General features: G+C 43.0%; 1 protein-coding gene across 7 annotated transcripts in view; it reads right to left on the bottom strand.

The window, feature by feature from the left end:
* ABLIM1 (actin binding LIM protein 1) overlaps positions 1-27,948 on the bottom strand; it is a 291,491-nt gene that overhangs the window by 190,015 nt on the left and 73,528 nt on the right. For 5 of the 7 annotated variants that reach the window (XM_036075711.2, XM_036075712.2, XM_036075721.2 and 2 more), the window contains exon 1: positions 2,271-2,529. The exons of 1 other annotated variant lie outside the window; for it this stretch is intronic. In XM_036075711.2, the coding sequence (XP_035931604.1) occupies positions 2,271-2,514 (244 nt within the window). In that variant the 5' untranslated portion in view covers positions 2,515-2,529. Of the gene's footprint in view, positions 1-2,270; positions 2,530-23,719; positions 23,890-27,948 lie in introns of those variants that run through there. One more of the 7 variants, XM_078077083.1, reaches the window with a different exon arrangement.

Raw genomic sequence — 27,948 nt, 5'->3', positions numbered from 1 at the left:
ACAAGATCAGGCTGTTGACACATTGATTTCGGGTGACTCAAACTGTTCATATACACAGGGGCCCCACAAAAAAAAATTTGCCCAGGGATGCATATATCCTAGAGGTGGACCTGGTCACAGCAATCATAGAAGGTACGCATTCTTCTGCATACCTTATGGTTGGAGAAACCGTGACTTAGAGACACTAACTTCCCCAAATAACACATTTAGTAAGTAGAAGAGCTGGTACTGAAATTCTGGAACGTCCAACTCCAAAGCCACACACTAAACTAATCCCCCAGATTTCCTTATCTGTCTTCACTGAGGTATGGAGACCCCAATAATGGTTACTCTTTCCTCTAGCCAGGGCTCTCTTTGATACTGTTTGTTCTCTTGTTATTGAACCTACTGACAAGCCATTGTCCAGCACACTCTCATTCAACCACGGTTTACTGGTCTCCCCTTGACTTCCTGCCTTCTCCTACCGGCAGACCTTATCTCTTTCACGAGCATCAACAGCTCAGTCCAAAAACATCTGATTTGAATCTCTTTCAGTGGAAGCACTCACAAGAAAGTGTTAGCTCCAGCAGAAACCTGAGTGTTTAGTTTTTTTTTTAATTTAATTTTATTATTTTATGTTAGTCACCATACAGTACATCATAAGTTTTTGATGTAGTGTTCTATGATTCATTGTTTTCATATAATACCCAGTGCTTGTGTTTAGTTTGTATCCCTAACTGTGGAATAAACTTTTTTTTTTTTTTAAAGATTTTATTTATTTATTTGAGAGAGAGAGAATGAGAGAGAGCGAGTACATGAGAGGGGGGAGGGTCAGAGGGAGAAGCAGACTCCCTGCCGAGCAGGGAGCCCGATGCGGGACTCGATCCAGGGACTCCAGGATCATGACCTGAGCCGAAGGCAGTCGCTTAACCAACTGAGCCACCCAGGCGCCCATGTGGAATAAACTTTTTCTCCTCAATAAAAGGATTTAGGTTTCCACCAGCATGGAAACGTGATACTTGAGCGGTAGGTGTGGTCAGCTGGTTCTGAAGACAGTTGTAGGGTAGCTTACAAGGTGGCTGGGAGCAGATGTCATGGCTTCTCCATGCCCACTCCAGGCTCCCCCAAAAAGGATGAAGCAGAGACTGTTGGGGAATGCGAGGACTAAGGAGCTGTCAGGTTCCCCACCCCGTCCTGCCTTAGCGGTGATCGGCCAGCCACTCCTCCTCGTCCCCGTCAAAGCTCCGGATAGCCACAGTGAGCTTCTACTTCATCCCCATTGGGACGGGCAGAATCACAAGTCAGATAACAACAAGAGCCGGCGAGGATGTGGAGAAACCGTAACCTTCATATGCTGCCCATGAGAGTGTTAAAGTGCAGCTGCTTTGGAAAACAGTCTGGAAGCTTCTCAGAAGGTTAAACATAGTCACCATGTGACCTGCCAACCTCTCTCCTATCAGTAGACCCAAGAGAAATGAAAAGACATGTCCACACAAAAACGTGTATGTGAATGTCATAGCAGCATTATTCATAACAGCCAAAAAGGTGAAAACCACCCAAATGTCCATCAACTTTCTGGCTCCTTTGGCTCATGTTCCTCCTTTTCAGGGACCATGTCTAATTAGCCTTTGCCTCCTGTACTGATTTTAGCCTGATTTGGACAAGGAGCGAGCAGTTAAGTATCATCTTCATTAATTATAAATTCAAAGTGTACAAACTCCCCAGTGTGGTCACTCTTGCCCACAGGCTGGGCTTTCTCCCTCTCTGTCCCGGGCAGATGGACAGGTGACCATGTTCTAATGAGCTTCACCGAAAAGAAGCTTCAACCAGTTCTCCAAGTATTACAACTCTTTTTCTTTTTTCTTTTGTAAATATCGCACAAGATGACTGCACCCTAGGCGGGAACACAATTGAAATCTCGCCTTTCCAGAGGTCATTCTTTACTACCGTCAAGAGCCTGCCTTGAACATATCTTTTCAATCCACGCTTTAACATATGAAAGAACAGCAAGTATGGCTAGAGATCTTTCCTTTTCATCACGCTTCCTAGTTTGGAAAGAGCAAACACTGGCTGCTGAGATTATAAAATCATCGATGAAAATATCGTCAGAACTTAGCTCCATAGCTCTACTCAGGTTGCAGTCTCCTTTCCTCCTACCCTCCCCCTGTTAATTATGTGTAAGGGATAGTGTTTCTTTTGAGGAATGAAGCATGGAAGAATGACTTTAGATGGTACTTCAGAGGCCAATCACAAAACACAAAGCCGTGTGCAGACTGGGCTCCTTCACTTACCGGGAGGATCCAAGCAGCTAAACAAGTGCTCCAGGGTGCAGTAGGCCTCGGGATGCAGATACAACAAGTGGGTGATGGTGGCCTGCCTGTGAGCAGCTGGGGGGGTCCCAGTGATGCTCACGTCCTCCACGACCAGCCTCCTTCTGTACGAGCCCGTCGGGCTGGCTCTCTCACAAGAGGACACTCTGCTTTTCTCAGAGCTGCACAGTTTCCCCAGACACTTTAAACCGAGGAAGGATGGCATCTTGGCATGGATTGCAAACAACGGAGAAACGGACACCAAGGAGCCCAAGAGGTTATGCTTTCCCTTCAACTCTCCGGGCTCCTCCTTGTTTTTTTCTTCTTCACCACCCGGTAAAGAAGATTAGGGAAGATGTATTTAAGTGATTAGCCTCAAGAGCTTAGGGCTCCATATAGACAGAGGATCGGGTATAGAAACAGTAGCTACCAGGAACTGAGGCTTATGTCAGTCTGAGAGGTGAATGCATATTCAAAAACCAGATTAATATCCAGAGCAAGAGGAAGGATATACCTGCGGTATCTAAAAGAATTCACCTGCCAATAGTCCTCATATATTAATATCACCTGGCAGGAGCACCGCGAACAGCTCTAAGGATATCTACACATATTTTATGTAGAGCAGAAGAAACTCAGATAATAATTCCAAGTTCTTCAGTATTTCAGATCTCACGGGAGAGACCTCAAGAGAGGTCTTCAGCTTCAACCAGCAATAAATCCAGCTCCAGGCCACAGTCAACGTTCCTTTCCACCTTCTAGAGGGAAACCCCTCCTCCTAGTGCCAATCTTTTTGCCTTATTCCATTAATCCAATGCGAATAATATTCTTAATGTTGTTTCGTGGGGTTTCTGCCAGTGCAGAATCACATGATGGAAGCAGAATTACCATGAGGGTAGCTGCGTGTTTTCACAAAGTTACAAGCTAGCAGGACCCTCACTCAACTAGGGTGCTGACATACCAAGGGCGACCCTAGCCGTGAGCGTTTGCCCTCTGACACCCACTCAGGAAGGTTAAGCACAATATATGACCGTCTGAAATGACACAACAGTCAAAAGTCAGAGTGAAAAAACCCATTCTGCCTTCTCCTGTCACTGGACCATTATGTTCTGATACCATTTTCCTTTCATTAAAACCTGTACACACTTAGAACAGAATTAGAGAGCTGGAAAGGCCTTCAGAGCTAATCTAGTCCAGTGCTTCCCAAATAACGCTGTGCCTAAGAATCTTCTGTTGAAGCACTCGACTATGGAACACTAGCCCGGACCTCCAAATGCGATCCTGTTGGGGGCTGAGGCCCAGGAACTTATATTCCTCAAAGTTCCCCAGACCAGGACTAGCACTCAGGAAGCACTGATCTCCTCCAGGCCTTTAACTGTAAGATGAGGCAGGTGTCTCAGACATGTTAAGTGACTTTCCCAGGACAACACAGTAAGCCCATGGCGGATCCCAGGACAACACAGCAAGCCCATGGCGGATCCAGGTCTCCTGACTCCTAGGTTATGACTCTTCCTACAATAGTCATCAGGTCCTTCCACAAAACCTACAGACAGATGAAGCAGAGAAAGGAAACTAGTTTCTAATCTTTAATGCAAGACTTGGCAACAGAGCTCAAGATCCAGAGAATCCACATGTGCTAGAATGACTCTAGCCCAATGGGAAGCACGGTGGGACTGGAGGAGTAGATTCTGTCCAGAGGCCTTCCAGATTGGGATGGAGCTGGGGAAGGTGGAAATAGGGGAGCCTTTCTACTACCACAGTCACATGGTGAAATTTCTGTTCTCAGATTTGGGGAATTAAGCCCTAGACCACTACTGCCCCCAGACAATAAATCCTTCCAAGGTCTTCCTCTACAAACAGTTTACAAAGCGGGTGAAATAATCTGTATGTGTTCTATTTCTTCCTCTGGTTGGGTTCCCATAGACCTGCTCTTTGCAAACTAAGCACCTGAGCAGCTCTATCTGCTTATGTGTGTTCACATGGCTCATTTGTGAAATGTGTGTGTGTGTTTATAGAGAGGCTGGATGCAGCCACTTTAAACATGGGCTCTAGTATACATTAACAATGTACAAACATAGACTTCGGACAGATCAGATGATTATTTTCTTCGAATCCAGCCTCTTCCTGACCAAGCCAAAGTGTAACTATTCCATGGCAAAGCTGGTATGCCTTTTGGGTCCCCAAACTTGTCAAGCATTGCCCACTGAAACGAATTCTATAGCATGGACTCCACCTCAACACTTAGCTGTTGTTATCAGTAGATAATCAGGCCACCCCTAAATTTTTTGACAAGATTAGAGATCCGTATATTCAGTTCAAGAAGCAATTGTGTTCCAATAGCTTAAATAAAGGAAAAATTAAATTTTTCAATAAAAGGATTATATTAAGAAGTTTGATCTATTTTATGAATTTTAGATCAGGATGGAAAGTGAGCTACATGTGGACCGTAGACAAGGCTGATGAAAATAACAGAGGTTTGTTTGCTTTTAAAGACAATCTGACTACACAGAGATGTGAGGGGTGGCTCTCTTCTCAGGCGGTGGAGAGAGATAAAGCTCAGACACCAGTTGCTTGGGAGCTGGAGCCAGCACTGACAATGGACACTAAGTTCTGCTCGCCAGGATGTCCAGAGTTCTTTAACCTCTTCCACACAGTTCAGGGTAAACACCCAGCAGAGGACAAGCCTCCTATCATTTTTTTTTAAACAAAGACCCTTGCATTTTGCTATTGAAGTGCAGTTGACATACAATATTAGTTTCAGGAGTACAACATAGTGAGTCAACATTTATATATATTACGAGGTAATCACAATAAATCTAGCGAACACCTGTCACCATACGACGTTTTTGCAGTATTAACTATATTCCCTATAATGCTGTACATTGCATCCTGTGTCTTATAACTGGAAGCTTGTACCTGTTAATCCCCTCCCCCCATTCTGCCATTTCCCTACCCCCGTCCCCTCTGCCAAGCCTCCAATCTTAAAGATATGCTTTCAGGGGGATCTGCCTGAGAGCAATCTCTTCAGTCATGAAAGCACAGTATGGAGAAGATCCCTAAAGAACCTTCAATGGACCCATTTCTCCCACTGCTACATGAATATCAGCCTCTTGCCACGGCCCATAAAAAGACAGGCATAGCATTTTCAAAGAAGTGTAGTGGGTTTGGGGACAGTTTATAGGGTTGTATGATGAAGTATCAGAATGCATTACACTACAAAGCTAATGCTAATTACAAATGCAACATTCACCACAGATTTTGGTGGCCTGCATATCTCATCAGGTAGGACAGTCCTAATTCTGCTAGTAACAATTCCACTGCACCTGCACAAGCTCTTCTAGGATGTGAAAAGAAACCATCAGTGGACAAATTCACCAAGTGGCTTCACCTCGCACCGAGAGGCCCGAGCACTCTGCACGCTGCAGGAGCTCGATGATGAGATGAACCCCAACCTCAGAGCCAGGCATTCTGAGGTGACATAGTGTTCAGAGGTTGGATGCCTTCACTACTTCTTAATGCACCAGTCACAGGTCAATTCCTGCAGCGATTTTTTCCAGAAATGCACTCTGACTTTTCTTTAATTTTATTCTATGTTATGATTTAGGTTTTTCCTCCCCCAGACAAAGGCCTACCTCTCCCTTTAAAATATCTGCTGCGATCTATCTGCTTCTTGCTAAGAAAAAACATTTTAAGAGAGAAAACCACCACCTTAAAATGTGAATCTTTATGGCATTTAGTTTTCTAAGGGAATGGTCTGAATTTACAGCCTGTGGCTTTATCAGTGATAATGGGGTTCCTGGCTTTTCAGTTTGGGTTCTGGTTTTAATCAGAAATGACCAAACAAAGGAGCTCAGCAAGTACATGGCAAGTGCCTGCAGTAGCTCCCAGTTATCGGGATGATCCCTGCTGCTGAGCAGAACGGAGGAAGCAGAGAAACAGCTTTCTAAGTGGGAAAGATCAGTGCAAGGGGCACAGTCGGACTTTCAGATGCGCCTCGGCCCCTTGGAGGTTCTCCCACTCTAGCAGCTACACCTCTTGCTGTGACCAGCAAGCCTCAAGCTTAGCCCTTCTCTTCGCCTGCATGGTCAACCCTGGGCATCTCTTCTGCAAAGCTCACTGTTTAAGGGGTCTTACCCTTTCCTCCAAAGCAGGCTGTGATTTTCTGAGCATACTGGCACAGGCTCCCCCCTGGGTAGGGCTCCTCGGGAAAGCCTGCTTCGTCCATCACTCAGCAAGCAGCGGTCTCTCTTCCCGTAATGTCACCCGCCCGAGACCTGCTCAAAACAGGACAAGCAGCCAAGCCCCCTCATCCATATCATCTCCATTAATAATTCAGATACTACATAAAATCTGCTGAGCCTTCAGGATTGAGAGCACCAAGGCACTATGAGGACTGAAGCATAATTAGTTTAACAGACAGCAAGCGTCTCAGATTACTCTCTGACAATACTCTCCATAGGCAAGATTTCCAAATGGCGGTGAGAGCCAGGCTTGGAATGCCTTCAAGGAAGAAGCCGCAGACGGGGATAGGCTCTGGGAGGGTCACAGGCATCCAGAAGCCCAAGCCCCGTATGTTAGAAAAGGCTGCCCCACGAATCTGTTCCATAGGGTTCCAGCACTACATTTCTGACCACATATCACAACCCACCAGCTTTGGTCTTGATCAGTTTCTAAACTTCTCTCTACCCTGAACATATCCTGACCCTTAATCATTCCTATGCTTCTTTCTCTTTTCCTGACATTTCTCAACCTTCTCCTATCTGATCCTTCTGAAAAGCCACCTGTGCTTAAAAGTGCAGCTCAACTCTGACCTCCCCCCTCCAGGTGTCCAGAATTACTCCAGCTAGAATCAATTCCTGCCTGTCTTGTCCCAAAGTAGCAGCTCTCCCATGGTATTTCTTATATCCTGCTCTGTGATATGGTTATCTGTAGACTTTTATTTCCTCTGCTAGCTGCGAAGCTTCTGGGGGGCAGGAGTCTTGCCTTTGTCACCCTATATCCAACATATCTCCCACACATACTAGGTACTCAATGCCTTGTAAAGAGAATTTGACCATTCCCGGTAAGAACTCAGTGTGAAAAATGAGTATCTAATACCTGGGCAAAAGGCAGGTTATCAAAGACAAAACACACACTTTGGTCATTCTTAACTGCTTCAATGGGAGAGGACAATAAAGACCTTTTATAGTGATGAGCCTGAGATCTCCTATTCCTACATATGCGGGATGGGATTCTCTTCCTGCAGGTCAGAGCTGATCTAAGTGCCACTGACCTGGAAGGCACAAAGTGACAGGCACATGCCCATGAGGCCCAAGCCAGGTGAGGCCACAAGAAGCTGTCCCGGTGGTTGGTCATTAGGAGACAAGCCGTCCTTGCTGGTGGGATAAATAGCTGAATGTGGACCCGGAAACCCCGGTGTCAGCGTTTCTCAGCACGTCCGCTGATGGAGGGGCCCCAGAGCAGGTGTGTGGCGCCTGCCTGCCCCAGCCTCCCCTCCCAGCCCTCCCAGAGGAAAAATGCAGAGGGAAGTGTTTCCAGTGACACAGTTTGAAGTATTTATAATTCATCTATCTCACCACAGAATAGCTCCGACTCACTCTGGCAAACCTCATGCTCACTGTCAGTTTACTAGAAAACGTCAACAATCCCCAAATAATCTATTTCCTGACTGTGCTGCAAGCAGGGCCTCCTGCTCACTGAGGTCTTTTGCCATCATTCACCTCTGGACTTAAACTTGGGCTTCAAAGAGGAACTCCTTGTACTTTATGGTCACAAGAAATATGCAAGATAGATAAGGAACAGGACACCTGATTAAAATCAGTGTCAGGCTTTTCACCGTCCTTCGTTTAAGGGATCTATCTTCATGCTACAAATATTTCCTGAGCACCTACAATACAACAGGTCAGGTGTTAGCCGCCTTCACAGTGAATGAGACAGGGGCCCTCAAAGGGCACGTAAATTAGCAGGTGATGCACGCGTGTATTTGCCCAACTGTAGCCCAACTTGGTAAATACCACCCCAGGGTAGAGTTAGAGCAGTAAGACGTTGGGGGCTTGGCTTAGAGATTCTGGATATGGTGAGTGGCACGTCTTAATTTTCTGTCTTAAAATGTGTTTCCAAAAGACAAGTGGCTTGGGTTTCGCCTCTGACATGGACAATTATCATGTATTTCTATTCCGTTCCCAACAGCGGCACACAAAAACGCATTTCCCTTAGGGAGTCCGTGGGGGGAGGGCAAAGGGGGGCAGACCTGTTCCCCCAGTATGCTCTCAATGCCATGCTCTGATATTATGAAAGTGCATGGGAGGGAAAGACTGAGTCAGCCTGGTGCTGGTGGGGTTACGGAAAATACGAAGTTCGATCTAACCTCAAGGAAAAAATTTACCAAGAAAATAAGCAGATTAGGGGAAGGCAGAAAAGAACAATCCAAAGAGAGGATGCTCTGGAAGAATGCTTCATTCAGATCACACACCTGATGATGGGAAGGGAGGTCAAGAGACAGGGAAGGTCTTGGAAGGAAGAGCCCAACCATCCACCTATAAACAACTCTATTTAGAGAAATAAAATGGCATTACCTTTGAGCAAGAACAAAATAAATGCCTCCAGTCTGCTGACTGCCATTCTTTCTTCAGAGGGTCAGAACACCGGGAAAACTTGGCACACAGCCACAGGAACCTTTTACCCTGGTTCAGTATTAACTGCCTCTCTCAGCACTTGTTTTTGTCCAAGTACTTTATAACCATAAATGTGTTCATCATGGCAGCCATCCTGAGAGGTGAGGGGGTGACACATGCCACACAAAGCCCCCACATCTCGGACTGAGAAACTGAGACCCAAGGGTCATTGCTCCCCTTGAAACGAAACCCACAGTCAGAACTCGATGTGTGAAGAGAACCTAAATTCCCCAAAGGCAGATCCAAGAACGTAATATGAATAAAAGATGCCTCTGACTATTTGGAATTTCAGGGCTATAAAAGGTTTTAGAACACGGTGTTTTAAATGTGGCTACAGACGGACAACGATTTTTCTAACAAAGGGGAACATACCCTTGTCTCTCCATAGTCTGAGATGGTCTGGTAACTTTCACGGCACCCTTGATCTGGAAGGAACAATATACTGGATGCAATATTGGGAGTCTCTGATGTGAAAGATGCTTTCAAGAAGAATCATCATCTAGGCATCATTTCATCTACGTTTGTCAAAATAGGGTATGCAATAGCTAAAAGATAATCTATTGCAATGTGGAAAGAAAATTCTAGATCATATATATACGGTCTCATTCTTTAACATTTTAAAGTATGCACATGCTTTAGAATGTACACATTAATACAGGTCAAGTATATTGTTTATCAGCAAATAATATACATAAATATGTGTTGTTTTACTTTTTTAACTCTAGGATGCAAAATCAAGAGAGTTTGGAGACCGGGGATTAGTCTATCAAAATAAATCATAAGGAAACTAATAAGAACTCAACTAACCAGAGGTAAGTACTAAATAATGGATGAACCAAAGTTAAAAATACATAAAGAAGAACAACAATGTGGTGGGTAAATGCATGCCTGGGCTCTGGAGTAAGAAAACCTCATTCAGATCCTGGTTCCACTACTTACTACTGGGTAACCTCAGGTGAGTTTTTCACTGATTTCAACCTTGATTACTTTGTCTGTAAATGGATATAATAATAGTATCTCCTCTATGTATCTACTAAAGCCCTTAGCAGTTCCTAGTCCCTAGGAGGGGCTCTATACATACTAACTCAAAGGCTGGAAATCAGACTCATAGGACTAAAAATAGAAATTAAAACAACATTTGAGGCCGTATGTTGATCCTGAGATACTTGTGAGTGTTAGGATATGTGTAAAGTACAGTCCCTCCCTAAAGAAGAAGCCACTACTCAGATCCAGACAATTATTGCTAGTTTGGAATGCAGGCCAAGTATTGCCAGATGTTCAGATTTTTATGTGAAATCTCCCAAATTTCAAACATTTGCAACTAGCTAAAAAACAAACAAACAAAAAAAAAGCCCAACCGTCTCTATTGCTCCCCCCCCCCCAACACACACACACATGCTTACAGGCCGACCATGCCTGTGGGTCAGCAGTCTGGGACCTGTGTATAAGTTATTTCAAACCTTGGTGTAAAGCCTCCACCCACTGAGCTTAAACCAAACAGTTATGATTTATTTCAGGACCTGGCAGAAGGTGGTGGGGTGCAAGATTTTGAGAAGCGTTGGCAGTTTTCACATAAAAGAGTCATACCTTCTCATTTGTAAAATCGGGTTTTAATTATGGCATCTCTGCTCTGAGCCACCACATAAGCGTCCGTGTGTTCCCCAACAATTAAGTGTGTAACACCAGTAGCACTTTCAGAGCAAAGTCTCTCACATTTTCTTCCATGCCACAAATAGAAGAACATGTCCTTTCTCCATTATATTATTGTTTATATCCACATTATATAATCTTTTATCTTTAATCACTAGTAGGATCCTATTATACATACTACTCTGTAATTTTTCCCTAAACTTTTTCTTTTATAAAATTAAGGTCTAATTTACATACCGTGAAAAGCATAGATCCTAGGTGTACAAGTCAATGAGTTTTGACAAATGCATTCACCCGTGTAACCCACATCTCTATCAAGATATAGAATACTTCCATACCCACAGAAAGTTCTTTGTGCTCCTTCCCAGTTATGCCCACCTCCACACCAGAGACAACCACTGTTCTGATCACCATTTTGGCACATTCTAGAACTTCATAAACAGATTATCCAGGTTGTACCCCTTCGCCTCTAGCTTCTTCTGCTCAGCATGTTTTTGAAATTCATCCATGTTTCCCTGTTAAGTCTTACCTCTAATACTTCCCCCGATGCAAGAAGCATAGCTTCTCTCTAATATGCTATCAATCATAATCTGGGTGTTATTACCTCACGGTAAACACCCATTCCATAAACTTTGGAACTGACAGCAAATGCAATACCTACTTTTGGAGTCTGAAAGCTTACTGCTGTTGATACCATGTCATTGATTGGGGCAGGCCATGATTTGGGGGGCTGCCTGGGTGGGCAGTATTGATAGGAAGACTTCAGACTGTGCCAAATTAGAAGGGGCAGTTCTTGGGGGAAGAAGAGCTGTCTGTCTCTGGAAGGACTGAATCAAAAAGGGAAGTGGGAATGGGAAAGGAGTCAATTATGCATCAGCATGTGGGAGAAGGAAGACAAGGAGAGCACCTAGCCCAGGTTGAGATAGGAAGAGAGATAGATAAGCTTGACTAACCATGGGGCAAGTGGAGTAAGACAAAGTTGTTAGTAGATAAGGAACACAAGACAGTTCTAACATCTTCCCACAAATAGAGAGTACCTCATGGAGCCATCCCTTTCTTGCATGGATTCATACACCCAACCACACTGAGGATGAACAGTGTTTATACCAGCTGACTCCAAAGGACAAATGGCCAGAATACAAAGATGTGGATACTTACTAAGGAGGAAATAAATCTGTGATATGAGGGGTTTGGTTAGAACTCCAAAGAATAGAGCCTGAGTGACTAGGGAAAAAGAAAGTACAGCCATTGAGACAAGAGACACAGGAAAGAGATTGAGTTTTGTTGATAATGAACTAATTTCAGCTGAAATAATGAGTTTAAGATGTCATCATAATATCTACAAAGTAGTGTCTAGCAGGCAAATGGGATGTTCCTCTGAGTCTCAGTGGAAACGTCAAAGCTGGAGCTGTACCTTTGGCAGGGTCCACCAAAGTGAAGGCTGGAGCCATAGGAATAGATGGAAGAGAAAAAAAAATCACTGGACCATGAATTTCTTGAAAGCAAAGGTGGCCTTCTCCATTTCTGTGTTTGCTTCAGGGGAGATGCTTCACAAATATTTATGAACATTGGACCTTGAAACGAATCTTCTTGTAGGTTATCTGGGGAAAATATTGGAATTGCCCATCTAGACTCAATTTACTCTAACTGACCCTTTGTGCATAAATGCTTGAACGTCTCAGCTCATTGCATTAACAAAATGATCCAACTCAGCAGTATTTCCTAGCATTCTAATTAAAGACACATGCATTTTATTGATTAAAATTTCCAGTAACGTAGCATAATGCTATTACTTATCTTGCCAAGAAGAGAAGCAGTTAAAAAAAAAAAAAAAACTCACAGAAGGCTTCAATTCATCCTCCAATTCATCACAGATAATTTGAAAATCTAGTAATTAAACTCACCTAAGAGGATACAGGTTTGCAGAGAACAGATTTAGAAAAATATTGGATTCTAAAGAATATTACCCTTTCCACAATCCACTTCATAATTATAAATATGCACCCATCAGTAAAACTGTGCCCAGGAAAATCCGAATGTAGCATAGACCATGATCTGTATAAAGGCAATTCAATCAGCATTTATTGAATATCTCTTTGTGCACAGCCTTGCAATAGGTATAAAATAGAAAAACAAAGTGCCTTGCTTTTCATTTTCTGGTGGAAACCAAAGTACTCTATAAAGGCTTCCAATATAGGAGCTCTCAAGACAAAGCAAACAAAAATAGCCTGTACCAGGATGAAGTGGGTGGTGGATGTCTTCAACAGGACAGATGGATCATTTGGAGGTGTGTGTGTGTGTGTGTGTTTCTGTGGTTCTCTTATTTATTTATTTTTTCAGAAGGAGAGAATTGCTTGGCACAATTTTTAAACTCACACTGGCATATGGAGAAGCAGAGCGGAGGGTGGGGGGAAGGCAGCCTCAAAATAGAGAACCGAGCAAATGGTAATGCCTAAGGATGTAAAAGGATAGAAAAGGAGCTTTTGAAAAATACAAATTACAAATGGTTTAAAAGATCATCATGTTAGAGTCATAGAAAAAGCAATTAGATAACTTGAAGGTCCAGAGAATCCATAGAGTGGATAGAAACAAAGTCAGACCAGGCTGAAAGAAACATCACACTAGCTTAACTGACCACCCACCATTCCTGATTTCAACCATCCTTCCCTCCACACTGTCCCTCCCCCTTGGGTTTACTGCCCCGCAAAGCCCTCTGTAACTCCACGACCCTGTGAATTCACCCGTCTGAGTTGCTAATTCACCCCTAAAATTGCAAACTTGATATATAATTGAGGGTCAAGTTATGTCACATATTTTCTTAGCTATAGTTTCTTCCATTTGATTTTCTGATATTTCCATTTCTGATATATTTCATTAGAGAAAATTTGAGAAACACTGAAAACTATAAAGTAACACGATCCTACCATCCATAAACCACTGTTAATATGTCAGTATAGTCTTTCAGTTTTCTCCCATGAAATTTTTTATACAGTTCATATCACATTACATGTGCAATTCACAACTTTTGTTTATCAGAATTTTTCCCATGTCATTTAAATTAGAAATGTACTTTCTAATGTTAAATTTTTTATTGAAATACATCTATGGTAAAGTTCACAAATCTCATGAACAGAGCTCAGTGAATTTTTACATGTGTACAACCATGTAACTGCCTCCCAGATCAAGATCTAGAACATTCTTAACATCCCAGTATGTTCCTTTGTATTTAGTCAATACTGCAACCCCCTTCCTCCAGGTAACCGCTATTCTGACTTATCATAGGAGACGTTTTGCTTGCTTTTGAACCTCGAGATAATTCACACAGTATGTACTCTTCTTCTGTGGCTCCTTTTGCTCAGCATTATGCCTGTTCGATTCATCCATGTTGTGTGTATCAGTAGCTCTTCCCACCCTGGGTAATATCCCTTTAAACAGTACACCACAACTAATTTATCCATCCTGTTTTGGGACATTTGGGTTTTTCCAGGTTGGGCCTATTATGAATAAAACTGCTATGAATATTACTGTATGTGTCCACTCGTGGACATACACACTCATTTCTCTTGAGTATACACCTAGGGTAGAGTAGGCATGTGTTAGCTTTTGAAGGTACTAGCCAACACTTTTCCAAAGTGATTGGTTCGGTTCAGACTCCCACCAGCACTGCAGAATTCCAGTCGTTGCATATCCTCACCAAGACTTAGTGCTATCAGTCCTTCTAATTTTAGCCATTCTGATAGATGAATAATGGTATCTCATTGGGGTTTTAACTTGCATTTTGAGGACTCATGATGGTGAGACTTTTTCCATATGCTTATTGGCCATTTTGGATATCCTCTTTTGTGAAGTATATGTCTTTATATAAAGTATGGATTAACAGCTTTTGTAGGATGTAGAATGTATACATATATATACATTGCAGCATGTAGGATGTATATCTATATATTTTTAGCTATCTTAATTATTGTTAGTCTTAATGTGAATATGGGTATGAAAGAGGGAGGAAAACAACAACCAAATCTTCCAAGTCAGAAATTTATATGAATGCTCTGAAGGCTAAATATAAAGGGACTAAACATAAATAGTTCTTCTTCATAAAGAGAGAGAACATCTGCAAGTTAATGGGAAGGCTGGATCCTAGAAAGTTTCTTGGCATGTCCTGGCCCCGATCCTTCTTGTAGCTTCTCTGTGGCTCCCTTGCCATGTGAACACACAGCTCTCTCCGTGGTTCTCACGTGACCATAGCAAGTCCTCTTTATCTGCTTGGTGATAACCAGATGTTCCCTGTGTCTCAGGGGTACCTAGGTATCCATGGTCATTGGAGAGCTGTCATCATTGGGTAGATGGCCCCACGTTGGTACCACCCAGGCTGAAGCCCACACTGTCATAAAACAATCCTGTGTGACAGTCACTATGGTGCACATTTATTTATATACGTCAGCTCTGTAATGCTCACAACGACTTTATGCATTAGGTAAATGTTTTCGCTTCCTGGGGCTGCCTTAACAGAGTAGCACAAATTGATTCGCTTAAATGACAGAAATGTATTGCCTTCCAGTTCTGGAGGCTAGAAGTCTGAGCTCAAGGTGTCAGCATGGTTCGTTCCTTCCGAGAGCTGAGAGGGACAATCTGTACCCCACCTCACCCCTGGCTCCTGGTGGCCTCAGGTGTTCCTTGGCTCGTAGATGGCTGTCTTCTCCCTGAGTCTTCACATCATTTTACTTCTGTGTCTCTCTCTGTGTCCAAATTTCCCATTTTTATAAGGACATCAGTCATCCTGAATCAGGGCCCACCCCGTGACCTGAACTTATCTTGATCATCTGCAAAGACCCTACAGCCAAATAGAGTTACATTCACAGGCGCTGAGGGTTAGGACTCAACATGTTTTGCAGGGGACAATTCAACACAAAACATTAGGAAAGTAACTGACATAGAGGAAAGAGAACTTTCCAAGGAAAGAAGGAAAACATGTATACAAATGTATCTTACATAAGGATGTAAGATAATAATCAGAAACAGTGAGAGTGAACTTACATGATTATGTTACCTGGGAAAATGGTGTTTTTCCAAGAAACTCAGGGAATTTTAATGATTGTGTTCTCAAAACCTCCCAAGGATTTCTTTTAATTTTATTGCCAACCTCAGGTATAATGACTATGAAGAGAATTCTAGATCCTTTTAAGGTGCAGTTTGATTTTAATCAAAGGTATATAAAATCAGGAGGGAGCTCATTTACCTTGGGAAAAAATCCCTCTTTAACTTCTGAAGGAGGTTGGTTCCCTCCCCCCTGGGATTCCCGGGGGGGCACGCTGACATGCTGTGGTCCACGTGTCCGTAGCCAGCCCGTGCGTGCCATGAAGGGAGGGATCAGCTCTTTCAACTGTGGTAACTCCAGGTCCTAGGACAGTAACTGGCATGAAGCAAGAGCTCAAAAAATAACTGTGAAATGAGCGAAATCGAACAATACCTTCCAGTCCCCACCTTCCATGTATATTTTGACATCTTCCACAAGGACAGAAAAAACAAGAAACAAACACTCAAGAAAGATATGAAGCTTTAGGAAACATTTAATAGAATTGAGACTCTTATCCAAAGGGCATTCTTTCTTCCCACCTTCCAAAAAGCTACACTCCAAACTTCTGTATCTGGGTTTAATGAGCAGAAATCTACCCAAGTACAGGCTACTGACAGGCTGAATGTAAATGAATAAACAGGTACTGAAGATTTTGAGGAAGAAAGACCCTTTATTTCCCAACAGTATTCTGAGGTTTTTTTTTTTCTATCTTCAAATATAGGGGGAAAAAACCATGAAGATTGCTAAGTAATTCTAAGTGAAATACAACTGAGGTGGAAAAATGCCCACTTGTATCCTGCATATTCTTAACAGTTAAAAATAAATCATCCTTATTAATCCCCTTAGTTCCCTTATACAAATCTGGGTCACATCGGTCAAATACAATTTTTAAAGTGGCATAAAATCAAATCATTTTAATTAGGTATTTCTTGTACTTTATTTCTAAACCTCCCCCCCCCATTCTCCAGCTAAACAAAAACATTAACATTCCTAGTAAGCATGTTTTCAAACAGGCTTTTAGAGGCAGAAATGATTTGTAGCGAGTAATACCGTGGACGAGTGTGGACTTTTCACTCTGCCTGAGCCACATTAACCTGTTGGGAAATGTATCTATTGAATGACCATACAGGTTTTACTGACTTCTCTAAAACATATCTTGTTAAGCTAAATTAATCTTTACTGCCTTCAAGATAGTCGTTCCTTTTTCAAAAAGCCTTCCTTAGCTGACTCCTTCTTATTTCCTTCAATATTCTAGCTCTACAGTGGTCCCTACACTAATGCCTACCGTCTGTCTTTGCAAAGTTTTACTAGAACCCAGTCATTTCCATTCATTTATGTATTATCCACAGCTGTTCCTGTGTTACAATCACGGTGAGTTGCAAGAAAGACCATTTGGCTGACAAAGGCTAAAATAGTTATCTTGTCGTTTACAAAGAGTTTGCTTTAGGCTCGTCACACAAAGTATTCAAACTTCTCTTTCTTAGCTTTTTTGCTCTACATACATCTTATTCATTGGCTTCATCTGTAGATCATTTCCTCAAGTATGGTTAGTAAGGTCCCTGTGGGTTAAAATTATCTTTCTCTTCTTAAAAATAAAAAAATAAAAAGTTCTGTCAGGTTAACGGGGCATAGACCTTTATTTGGGTGTCAGGAAGGGCTCATTCTTACCAATGCTACTGCTACAATAGGACAGACTGCATCAGTAACCCTAACTAATCCCTCCTTGTAGCCAAGTCCTTTGCCATGTCACTTTCCGATGTCCGCTTACTTTGAGACTGGGCTTGACCACGTGACTTGCTCTGGCCTGAAGAGTAAGGAGGACGTGTCCGTGTGTCAGTTCTGAGCTTAGGCCTCAAGAGATCATGCATGTTTGTGCTTGCTCTCTCATCCTTCTCTTTTCCCGTGATGAGGACATGCCTGGGACAACCTGCTGGTCCCAAGAGGAGGAGGAGAGATGCATGGAGCAGAGCTACCTCCAAACACGTGAGTAAGTCTGCCACACTGCCCACTAATGGCATAGAAAGCAACTGACCCTCGGTATGCAGACTCATGAAACATAATAAATGATCATTGTTTTAAGTTTCTGAATTGGGATGGGTATAAGGCAGCAATAGGTAATTGATACAAGTTTACCCTGCCTGAAAATACTGACTGCTAATTCTTATATTTCCTTGAAATCTTAAAGGCAAAAATGAAAAAGTTGGAATTTTTTTAGTGACATGGTTTAAACGCGACTATATTGCTAAAGATAGTATATATAAATGTCCCTTGCCAGCCAAAGAACAAAAGATAAATAGCTAATCAATTTGATTTAGTGAGCACCTACCACGTACTCATGATGGAAATTTCTGAAAGATATAAAAATCATAGTTTCTAATATCAAAGAACTTATAATTCTGCTGAAGGAAAGGAAATAAAATGGGGGATAATTAGAGTATAAGGCAGTAACTGAGTGCCAAAACTTCAAGCTTCTGGTTAAACATAGTGCTTTGATCATGTGTTTATCTCTGCATCTTCACAAAACTCCAAAAGAATAAGAGAGGAATACCTGCAGACATGAGATGTGGATGCAGTTTTGGAAGCTAGAAAGTGAATGGATGATACCTGCAAGGAGTGGGAAGGCTGTAAGTTAAGCTGGAGGGAGAGGTGTCTACTGGGGCAAACCAGGAAGGATCTGGTATTGGGGGCACCAGGTACCACTGAAGGCAGGGATGAAGGATAAGACTGAACAGGACTGACAGTCTTTACAAGAAGGAGTTACACTTCCATTCCCCTCCTCATCTTCTCTCTGCCCGGAGACTAATCCTCATGGATGCCTGCTGAAAATGACATGAGGTGCTGTGCCAAGCGGGAAGGTCCCTTTGCCTGTAGGTGGAAATGGAATAAGACAGAGGAGGCAACCTCCTTCAACTTTTTTTAGCTGTTTATTCTGGTACTTAATTCCATCTCCCTAAATAAGATGCTTCAGTGGCCATCTCTTGATATTTTTTTTCATGGTAGACGTTATCTATTGATTTACTACAAAGGAAGGTCAGGATTTAATTAACTCTTCTTTGCTCTTGACAATAGATAATATCTAAAACATAAAGGTTAGAAGTGGCACCCCAAACTTTCAAAAACCGTAATGTGTCATGTGTCAGAAGAAACTACGAAATAGATAAATAAAGAGCCACACTGAGCAACAGGGAGGGACAGGTCATCTTAGGGAGTCAGGCCAGAAAAACTCTAGAATCCTTGGCTTTCATTCCTTTGTCTCCTGTTCATGGGAGAAGACACTATTTCATTCGTAAAACTAGGAACATGAATTACTTTAATGAAAATAAAATGAATAAATAAAACTGATAATAGTAGTACCCCGTAGGTTTGGATGGTGGTCAAAGGAAGTTTTTGCCATTAATATACTGTTTGAAATTTTACGGCGAAATCTTATTCTTATGATTTGTATAATTAAAAATAAAATACACACATAAAAATTAAAAAAATAAAAATAAGCAAACTAGAATCAAGGTCTTGGATTCCAAGGCACTATTCGACAAAATAAATAATTTGGAAGCATCTACACTTCTCAGGTGGAGCTATAAGGTATTGTGTTGTGGATTTTATAAACATAAACCTACTCATTTAATACTCATGATCTTGTAAAGCAGGCAGTACTATTAGCTCCATTTTACAGATGTGGAAACGGGCTTGGAGAACTTAAGACACTTGCCCAAGTTTACACAGCTAGTAGATATCAAAGCCGTGATGGGAACCAAATCTCTCTTCCTCTAGAGCTTAAGAGCTTGACACCGTGTCCAGAGGGGTCCTGCTTTCCTTCTGCAAGTCTGAAATGATAGGTTTACATTAGAAAAAATAACTTTGAAATTCACTGGAGAATACCATTTTAGCAAGGGAAAATAAATCCCCAATCCCTTGTGGCCCCTGTGGAGATGGTTCCGAAGAACAAGAGGCAACCTTCCTCCACGCTGGAGCCACGGTGAGATATGATCGGTGGTCAGATTGTGCCCCTTGAAACCACTGGGCTCTATCTCTATCCCAAGGAGCCCTGGGCCTTCCCTCGCCAGCATCCTTGTCTCCTGTGGTGACTATCTCCCCTAACATCTTATAGTCCTATACTTGCATTCTTCACCCTGCTCAGGAGCTTATTAACTTGTCATGTAGGTGACTTGCTCAGCTCATCTTTGGCACATAATGCCAGTGATCCTTCCGAGATTATGGTTTCCAAATGACAGAGACTTATTCTGCACGGTACCTAGCACAGTGCCTGCCACCTGCTGAAAGATGCTTAGTAAATTAATGATAACAAACAGAACATTAATGAGCTGCTTTAATGCCAAGTCCAGGGAGGGCTCTAGGACACATCAGCAGACCCTCCCTGAGGAAGTTACCAATTAGAGAGGCACAGTATTAGAGTGTTCCTTTAAAGTTAAAAAAATAATAATAATAAAGACTTGGGTGAGGCCACGAGCCTCAGAAGTAAAATGGCTAATTAAACTCATGCATCTGTACCTGCATTTGAGGGTTCACGTCGCCAACACCACCTTACATAGGAAAAATCGGGAAAACAGACCATTTAAATCATTTAAAAAGGGCGCCTGGGTGGCTCAGTTGGTTAAGCGACTGCCTTCGGCTCAGGTCATGATCCTGGAGTCCCTGGATCGAGTCCCGCATCGGGCTCCCTGCTCAGCGAGGAGCCTGCTTCTCCCTCTGACCCTCCCCCCTCTCATGTGCTCTCTCTCTCTCATTCTCTCTGTCTCAAATAAATGGATAAAATCTTTAAAAAAAAAAAAAATAAATCATTTAAAAAGAGTCAAGAGATGGGCTTTCCACAAAATAATAACACTCCCCTAATGTGGTGACCTATTTCCTAAGGGCACTGTGCAGTCCAGTTCACCTTCTAGCTGTCTACCACTTCAATTCACGTGTCAGCGTGAGGTGTGAGTCCCATGAAAAGTATTATAAAGAAGAGTAATACCAGGCTCAGGGAGTTTCTATTCCATTAAGATCTTCAAGATACGTGCTCTTTGAGGGTGGTCAAGGTACCGTGGTGCAGTCAGAAGGAGAGGGAGCCTGCAAGCATCGACTGCAGTGGGGGGCGGGGGGAGACAGGGACAAGGAGGGGAGATGGGGACAAGCCCTCTCAAAGCTCATTCTATTGTTGACTGTTCTGTGAAAACCCGGTAGCCAGTGCTCCCGCAGCCTGCTCCCACTGCTTGGGCATGTCCCTGGCAATGTCATGCTCTAATTGACCCACTGGTCACTGACCTTGGCAGAGCTCATTTACAGTGGCAGCTGCGACGGCCTCTTAAAGCAGAAAAACCTGTCCAGCATTCCATTCTCTCAGATGAAATCTAAAAGGAGTGCTCGTCAGCACGTTGCATTTCCCCCCCCTTTTTGGAAGGGAATGGCATTTAGAGGTAAGTCTTGCAAAATCCCAGTCCCAGTATTCTGAGTTGGTATCCTGATGGTCACCCCAACCCTTAAAGTGTATGTTACGACGGAGAAGTACATGTCAACCATCAGATTTTTTTTAAAGATTTTATTTCTAAGTAACCTCCACACCCAACGTGGGGCTGGAACCCACAACCCTGAGATCAAGAATCGCATGCTCCACCAGCTGAGCCAGCCAGGCGCCCCAGCAGTTAGATTTTAATATAAAGGAGAAGGCTGGGTGTCTCGTACGCCTAAATTACTATTAATTATATGCAAACACCAGCTCTAAGCATATCGTTTAGAGCAGAAGGTAGTAAATCAACAGTCATCTTAGTAGCTAATGCTTTCAAGATGTGCGAGGAGAGAAAGGACAGAATGATGTACTCCTTAAAGAGGGACGGGGGAGCAGGGAAAGCTTTGTTAAAGCTTTAAAGCATCAGGGACCCAGCTACAGGAATAAGAGACAAAATTTAAGAGTGGTCAAATTTGTTCATTATAGATCCATTCAGAATATCTTTCTATTTAAAAAGTAGGTAATTGAAACATGTCGTCAATTTTCCCAACGGAGAATACTTTTAAAACAATGCAGAGTAGTGAAAGTCCTTATGCTCCAAACATAAGGTGTGCCTGTTTTTGAGTCTCAGAATAATCTGCCAGCCTTCCAATTTAATTATGACCGAGATTCAAGTCAACTGTTGAATGTTCTAGAGATACACTCTCTGTAAATTCCAGCTGGAAGCGAGTGGAAAGACTCCAAATCCCTTAAAAATATGCCATGGAGTAGAAAGAACGAGTAGTCGAAAAACGGAAAAAAGAAATGAAATTCTTTTGAAAGATTATTTTTTTCCAGTTTGACCTCAAAAGAATATAATCAGATATATGGCTTACTCTGTTTACTTATAATCTGTCATGTAAGACTTTCTAAAACCTGCCCTATCTTTCCTGAAAATCAAAACCAAAATCCACTCTTTTTACAGTGCAGGGAAAACAGAGGGCTTTATTCAAATAGAGACATGCAGACATCTTGAGATATTCTAATTTTATCCCTTTCACTTAGGAAAAGCCATCGAATCAGAGTTTCCAACTCTAAATACTAGTAATACATTAATACTAATTAAGATGCACAGTATTATCATTAAAATTCAGATTCTATCTTTGAGGAGAGCCCAGAGATTATTAGAGCATTCTAGAGGCCTTTTATAACATCAGGTGATGTTACATTTTAGAAAGAATAAGAGGGAACAAGTTTCGACAGAGTCGGCTGACTGCCCACACGGGGCCCCTCTCCGCTTTACGTTTTGTTATTCTGAAGTTTGTCAACTTTTGTCTTCCCAGTAAATGTCTAAAGCAGGTCAATAAAGCATATGGAACATTCGCGGAGTTCTAAATCAGCGTTCTTTCAAAATAAGGTTCATTTGCAGAGAAAGTTTTCTGGCACAAGAAGTCACCATGAACTATTCATCAGTCACGGAGGGTGCCAACCTGCAGTTCCTCTGTCCCTCTCGACAAGTGTGAACACGTGAGGCACAGCAGAGCTCGGCTCCCCGGTCTTACCTGTCCTGGGGAGGAAGGCAAACGCCAGCTCCCTGGAGGTCCCGGTAAACGGCGGCGGGCAGAGTGCTTGGAAGGGACGGTACAGAGCGCACCTGCCTTACGTGGAATTATGCGCTAGCCTGTTCTCCCGAAATCAAAGTAAGTTACAATCTCTTATCTTAAAGGGCCCAGTATCAAAAGAAGCAGCATGAACTGACACCGTCTGCTGGTTTCAGTGGAGTAGCCCGCAAGACTGTGCCGGGCCGCCTCTGAAGTTGGGGTGCTGTCTGCCAGTTCCTGGGATGCTGAGCAGGATACGCTGGCCCCCTCCTGAAGCCAGCCTATCTAGGGAGCAAACTTCCACAAAACACAACTATCAGGGAAGTATTCGACGGATGAGGGACACATCCAAACTCAAAGCACCTGCATACCCCATGCAGGGGCACAAAAACTACATCCCAAGGAGGAAAGAATTCATCTCAGAGCTATGTTAACAGAGAAGTATTGTCATGGAAATGGGGTATAAAAGAAAAAGAGAGCACAGGAGCAGAAATGGGATCACAGGGTTCACTCACAGTCACTGAAGACACTTTTTAAAGTGCTCCAACAGACCAATCTAAATTTAATTAATTTATTTTTTAAAAAGATTTTATTTGAGAGGGAGAGAGAGAGAAAGAGCATGGGGGGAGGGGCAGAGGGAGAGGAAGAAGCAGACTCCCCGCTGAGCAGGGAGCCCGATGTGGGGCTCGATCCCAGGACCCTGGGATCATGACCTGAGCTGAAGGCAGACCCTTGACCAACTGAGCCACCCAGGCGCTCCTAATTTAATTTAATTTAGCTGGATTCCCACTACAAAACAGTCCTGTTGATTTTAAAACCCCATTAATAATATCTTTAAATATGTTGCTATCGAAGATACATATTTTAAACAAAAAATATGTGCATAGAGTATTAACGTATTATAATAAGCATAAAACTATTTCAACTACCGGAAATGCGCCTGCACTCTCCCCATCTTTAAAGACATGGTCTAGCCCAGGCAGCACAGTTTACAAAATGAACAAACAAACCTTGGTTGTCTTCAACCATGTGATGAGGCTCCATGAACTCAGTCTGTTCCCAGGTCATTAACTAAACACACAAATCTTAGAGCTAAGATTTCAGCTTTTCTTCACCAGGGGGCTGGGCACACATGGAAGGACTGCATCCACTCCTCAAAGGGAAGTCTTGGGCCCTGGCTTTCCTCCCAGGAGTTCGTGGGCTGAGCTGGACTCCAGAGAGGGGTGTGCCACCCAGAGGGTGTGCCCCAGCCAACTCAGGAAGAACGAGAAGTTTCCTGCATGATTCTACCTCCTTCCTCGTGCACAGAGTCTTCACCCCCTTCTCTCCACTCTGTCTCCTACCGATTCTGAAGACCACTCCTAAGAACACACCAGTTCATTGACATCACACCTGCAGAATATCATCCTTTCTGGGAAGCCGCCATTAAAACACGCCCAGAATGTTCCTCGGATTTTCCTCCACTCTGCACAATCCAGAATCCAGATTTTGGTCCTGTCATTTCACAATAACTCAAACACGTGAGGCAAAAAAGAAGAGATTGATCTTCCCAAGCCTTCTGCTTCCTTTTTTCACTTAATGAATTATTGTCTCACCAGATGGGCACTTATTGCTTTTTTGAAAACAAGGATTTAACAAAAATACTATAACTCTGAGCAGGTTCCTTTTACTATCAGCCCGACTAGTCCTCATGGCTTTGGATGTGGTTCCCTGACAAAACACTGGTCTGAGGCAAGCCGTGGACTTTGAGCCCGTTTATATTAGGTACAGGCTGTCTGAAAACAATGACCTCATCCGGAAAGGCTCAGGAAAGAGGCATTTTTTCCCTTTGGTCAGGAATGCCCTGATGCTGGGTTGGATTACCCGCCACCCACAGTCCGGCGTTTCTCCCAGTTATTTTTGAACACCAGGGCTTTTGCAAATTGGAAACATTACGAAGATACAGTTTAAATGGGAAAAGACACTTAGGACAAAGATCCCCAGCCTCAGATACATTTACTGGCCAAGCAGTCGGAGGAAACCGGCATAAATTGTTTTAAGTGTGAGGGTAAATAATTTAATTCCTGTAATTAAGACACAAGCACCAGCGCCCATTCTGAGATATTAATTTAATATAAAGCCCATAACCTACCCGCTGGAAGGAAAGACTACATGATCACACTGTTTAATATCAAGTTTGATTAATTGCACCTCCCTGGCTTACTCTCTTCCTTGTCTAGGTGGCTTTTTTTGTTTTGTTTTGAAGTGGCTCTGGGGACAGCCATACTCCTGGATTACCCCATCCGCCCTCCTCCTAGCCCAGGCCACTGCCTGAAACTTTGTGCCTCTGATAACGTCCTCCTGACTTGGCCGAAGCACCAGGCGCCAGACAAAGGATCCCAACTGGACCACTCATTGATAAAATGCTTGGCATCTGCAGAACTGTCTTATGTCAGCTGCTGCCAAAAGGCCAGTCACGTTGATTGAAATCTTCTGCTTACGCCTAATGCCTAACATTCTCATGACAGTGATTTCATGCTTTACCCTAATGTTTTTCCGTTAGTGTCTCGGGAGTCTTACCGAACGATGGAATAGAAGCCTTTCACAACTGCGTTTTTTTATTCTCATTAGCCCCATTTCAAATGTAATGGAAGCTAGTTTTTCCTACTCCCTTGAAATCTCAGATTATGATTCCTAGCGGATTTGACATGAAAGGGGGAGGAAGAAACCATGTGTAGTGCTGCCACTATTTCCTGGAGCTAACCCAGGACTCTAGTGAAAAGCAGCTTGCACGGGTTCCTTGCCTTTCATAAGGCAGGACTGCCGGGGGTCGAGGGCAAGCTGATATTGAAACTTTGACTTTGTGAGGAGTCAGCCAGTAAAGTAGCTCCTTCCAAGCCACGACCCCCCAGATTTGCCTTCTGTTAGTTGAAGCATGAATACTCTGGTGATTTATTAGACTCCACAAACCAATTGCTCAAAAAACTGTTTAAAACATACAAACATTTTCTAATTACATGGCAATGGTACTTCTGCAAGGTCATTTAAAATCAGAGATACTGGAGTACCTGGGAGGCTCAGTCGGTTAAGCATCCGACTCTTGATTTCAGCTCAAGTCATGATTTCAGAGTCATGAGATGGAGCCCCAAGTCGGCTCTGTGCAGGGTTTGGAGCCTGCTTAAGAATCTCTCTCTCCCTCTCCCTCTGTCCCTCCTACCCCCAACCCGCGTGCCTGCTCTCGTTCTCAAAAAAAAAAAAAAAAAAAAAAAAATCCAGAGATACTGCTGTGTGTTCTTTGCCTTACATAACCCAATCATCTAGGAACCCTGGAACACAAGTCTCTCCCTCAGAACCCTTTGGAACTCTTCCCAGTAAAGCAATTGTCAGTCAGCAATATTAATGAATAAAAATGCTTTAATTTGCATATTCACCTATATTTGAGAAATACTGGATTAAGCATTGTTAGACAGGTTTCTTAACCATGGACTTCTCAGGGACATGAACATGCACGTGTTTCTTGTGACTCTGTAAGAGAAGAATAAGATAAGAAGCATTTCCTAAATTTATTTGGTCAGAGAACCCTAACCCCAGCACAAATAGTAACTTAGCACAAACTCCTGATCAAGGGAAGGAGAATACTAGATGGGATTTTTGACATAATTCACTTCGTAGTGTCAGAGATGAAACATCTTAAAGCCAGAGGAAGTTCGGGACTTGCCCAAGGCCGCACACAATGCAGAAGTGGGTCAATTCTGCCTGGCAACGTTTGGTTCTGCTGTTTGGGGGGCTTCGATGGGCCACAGCGCCTGGCTCGATCTGCAGGAACGGTATGGTCCCCAGTGATGCTGCCACACGGGGACCAGAGATGCTACATGTTCTTAGGCAAACGGCACATCTTATAACAGATCAGGTTGAGACCTGGCCTAGGAGATGAGGCCTACCATAATGGGATATTTGACAGAGCTGAGAGAGAGAAATAGCAGGTGTCAGTAACAAAACATGCCCCGGGGCCCTGGCCTCACCTTTCAAAGTCAGCAGAAGAGAAAGAAACTTAAAGCAAATTGAATTCCATAAGAAAAATGATTCCCTTGGGAAAGATGAAACCTACATTTCTTAAAAGGTCGTATTCAATAAGGAAGAAGACCCTTCCAGACCTTAACTAGAAAGGTAAAAAGCAAAGAACTGATTTGTCATTCCCTTTGAACTTATGTTCTGTTGATACTTCATTATAAGCCCAGATGGTTGGCACCAATCCAAGCTCAGTTGTGACTCCATTGGAAGGATCAACTTTAAGTACTGGAAGAATTTGGAATTCACCCCGCTCTTAAACACAAAGCGCTCTTGATGGTGGCTGAATCTAGAAGGGTCTTTATAGCACCCAAGTATCTCTGTGCTAGCAGAACTAGTTTCTGGTGGATCCCAGGTAATTATTTTTATGACTGGAAATGAAATTTTATCAACTTTACTAAGATAATATCAATGCCTATTACATATGGTCACGTCTATCAGCTTCGTGAACTGCAAACAGAACAGCCTCATCACTATTCATAGCCCACCTGTACTGAGCACTCACTCTCTGCAGGCATTGAACAAAGATTCCCTCGCTGATTTCTTATAACCCTCTGAGGCACGCACCATTATGATCTCCATCTTAAAGATGAGGCAACTGAAGTAGAGAGAAGTTAAAGAAATTGCCCAAGATCACTCCCCATGTGAGAGATATAGCTGTGGCTTGGGCCCAAGCAGTCAGAATCAGAGGCCATGCCCGGGAAGCTAAAACTTACCCAAGACATTAAAACAGCTCAGGGAGAATCATTATATCAGAGAAAATGCCAAAGCCATCTCCACACCTGAAATTATGATGAGTTGATGCAAAACATGAGTTTAGCAGTATAAGAGTTATCGCATACCCAAAAACCGCTAACGCTTTTTTGCAAAAAGTCTAAAATACTGAAAACTGTGTGTGCATGGGGGGGTGGGGGAGAAGCACTTATTATCGATGGTAAAGAATTATTTTTTCTGAGTCATTTTCTGTTTTCATGAGATTCTTCTGAATTAATCTCATTCACAAAGAGACCCAGCCGTTGGCTAGCGCTGGTCTGCACTAAGGCGGTGATGAGGGGAAAACCATCATGGCAGACTGCTCCCCCTGCCTCATGCCCATTGTACAGGGCAGTGTTCCATGTTCGGGTGGGAGTTGCCAACCAACACTGACTAGACCAGGGAGAGGCAGAAGACCCAAGTTCTTGACCTGGCTCTA

Source organism: Halichoerus grypus, chromosome 7, assembly GCF_964656455.1.
Source record: "Halichoerus grypus chromosome 7, mHalGry1.hap1.1, whole genome shotgun sequence".
NCBI classification, from domain to species: Eukaryota; Metazoa; Chordata; class Mammalia; order Carnivora; family Phocidae; genus Halichoerus; species Halichoerus grypus.
This window is presented reverse-complemented; position numbering and strand designations above follow the sequence as displayed.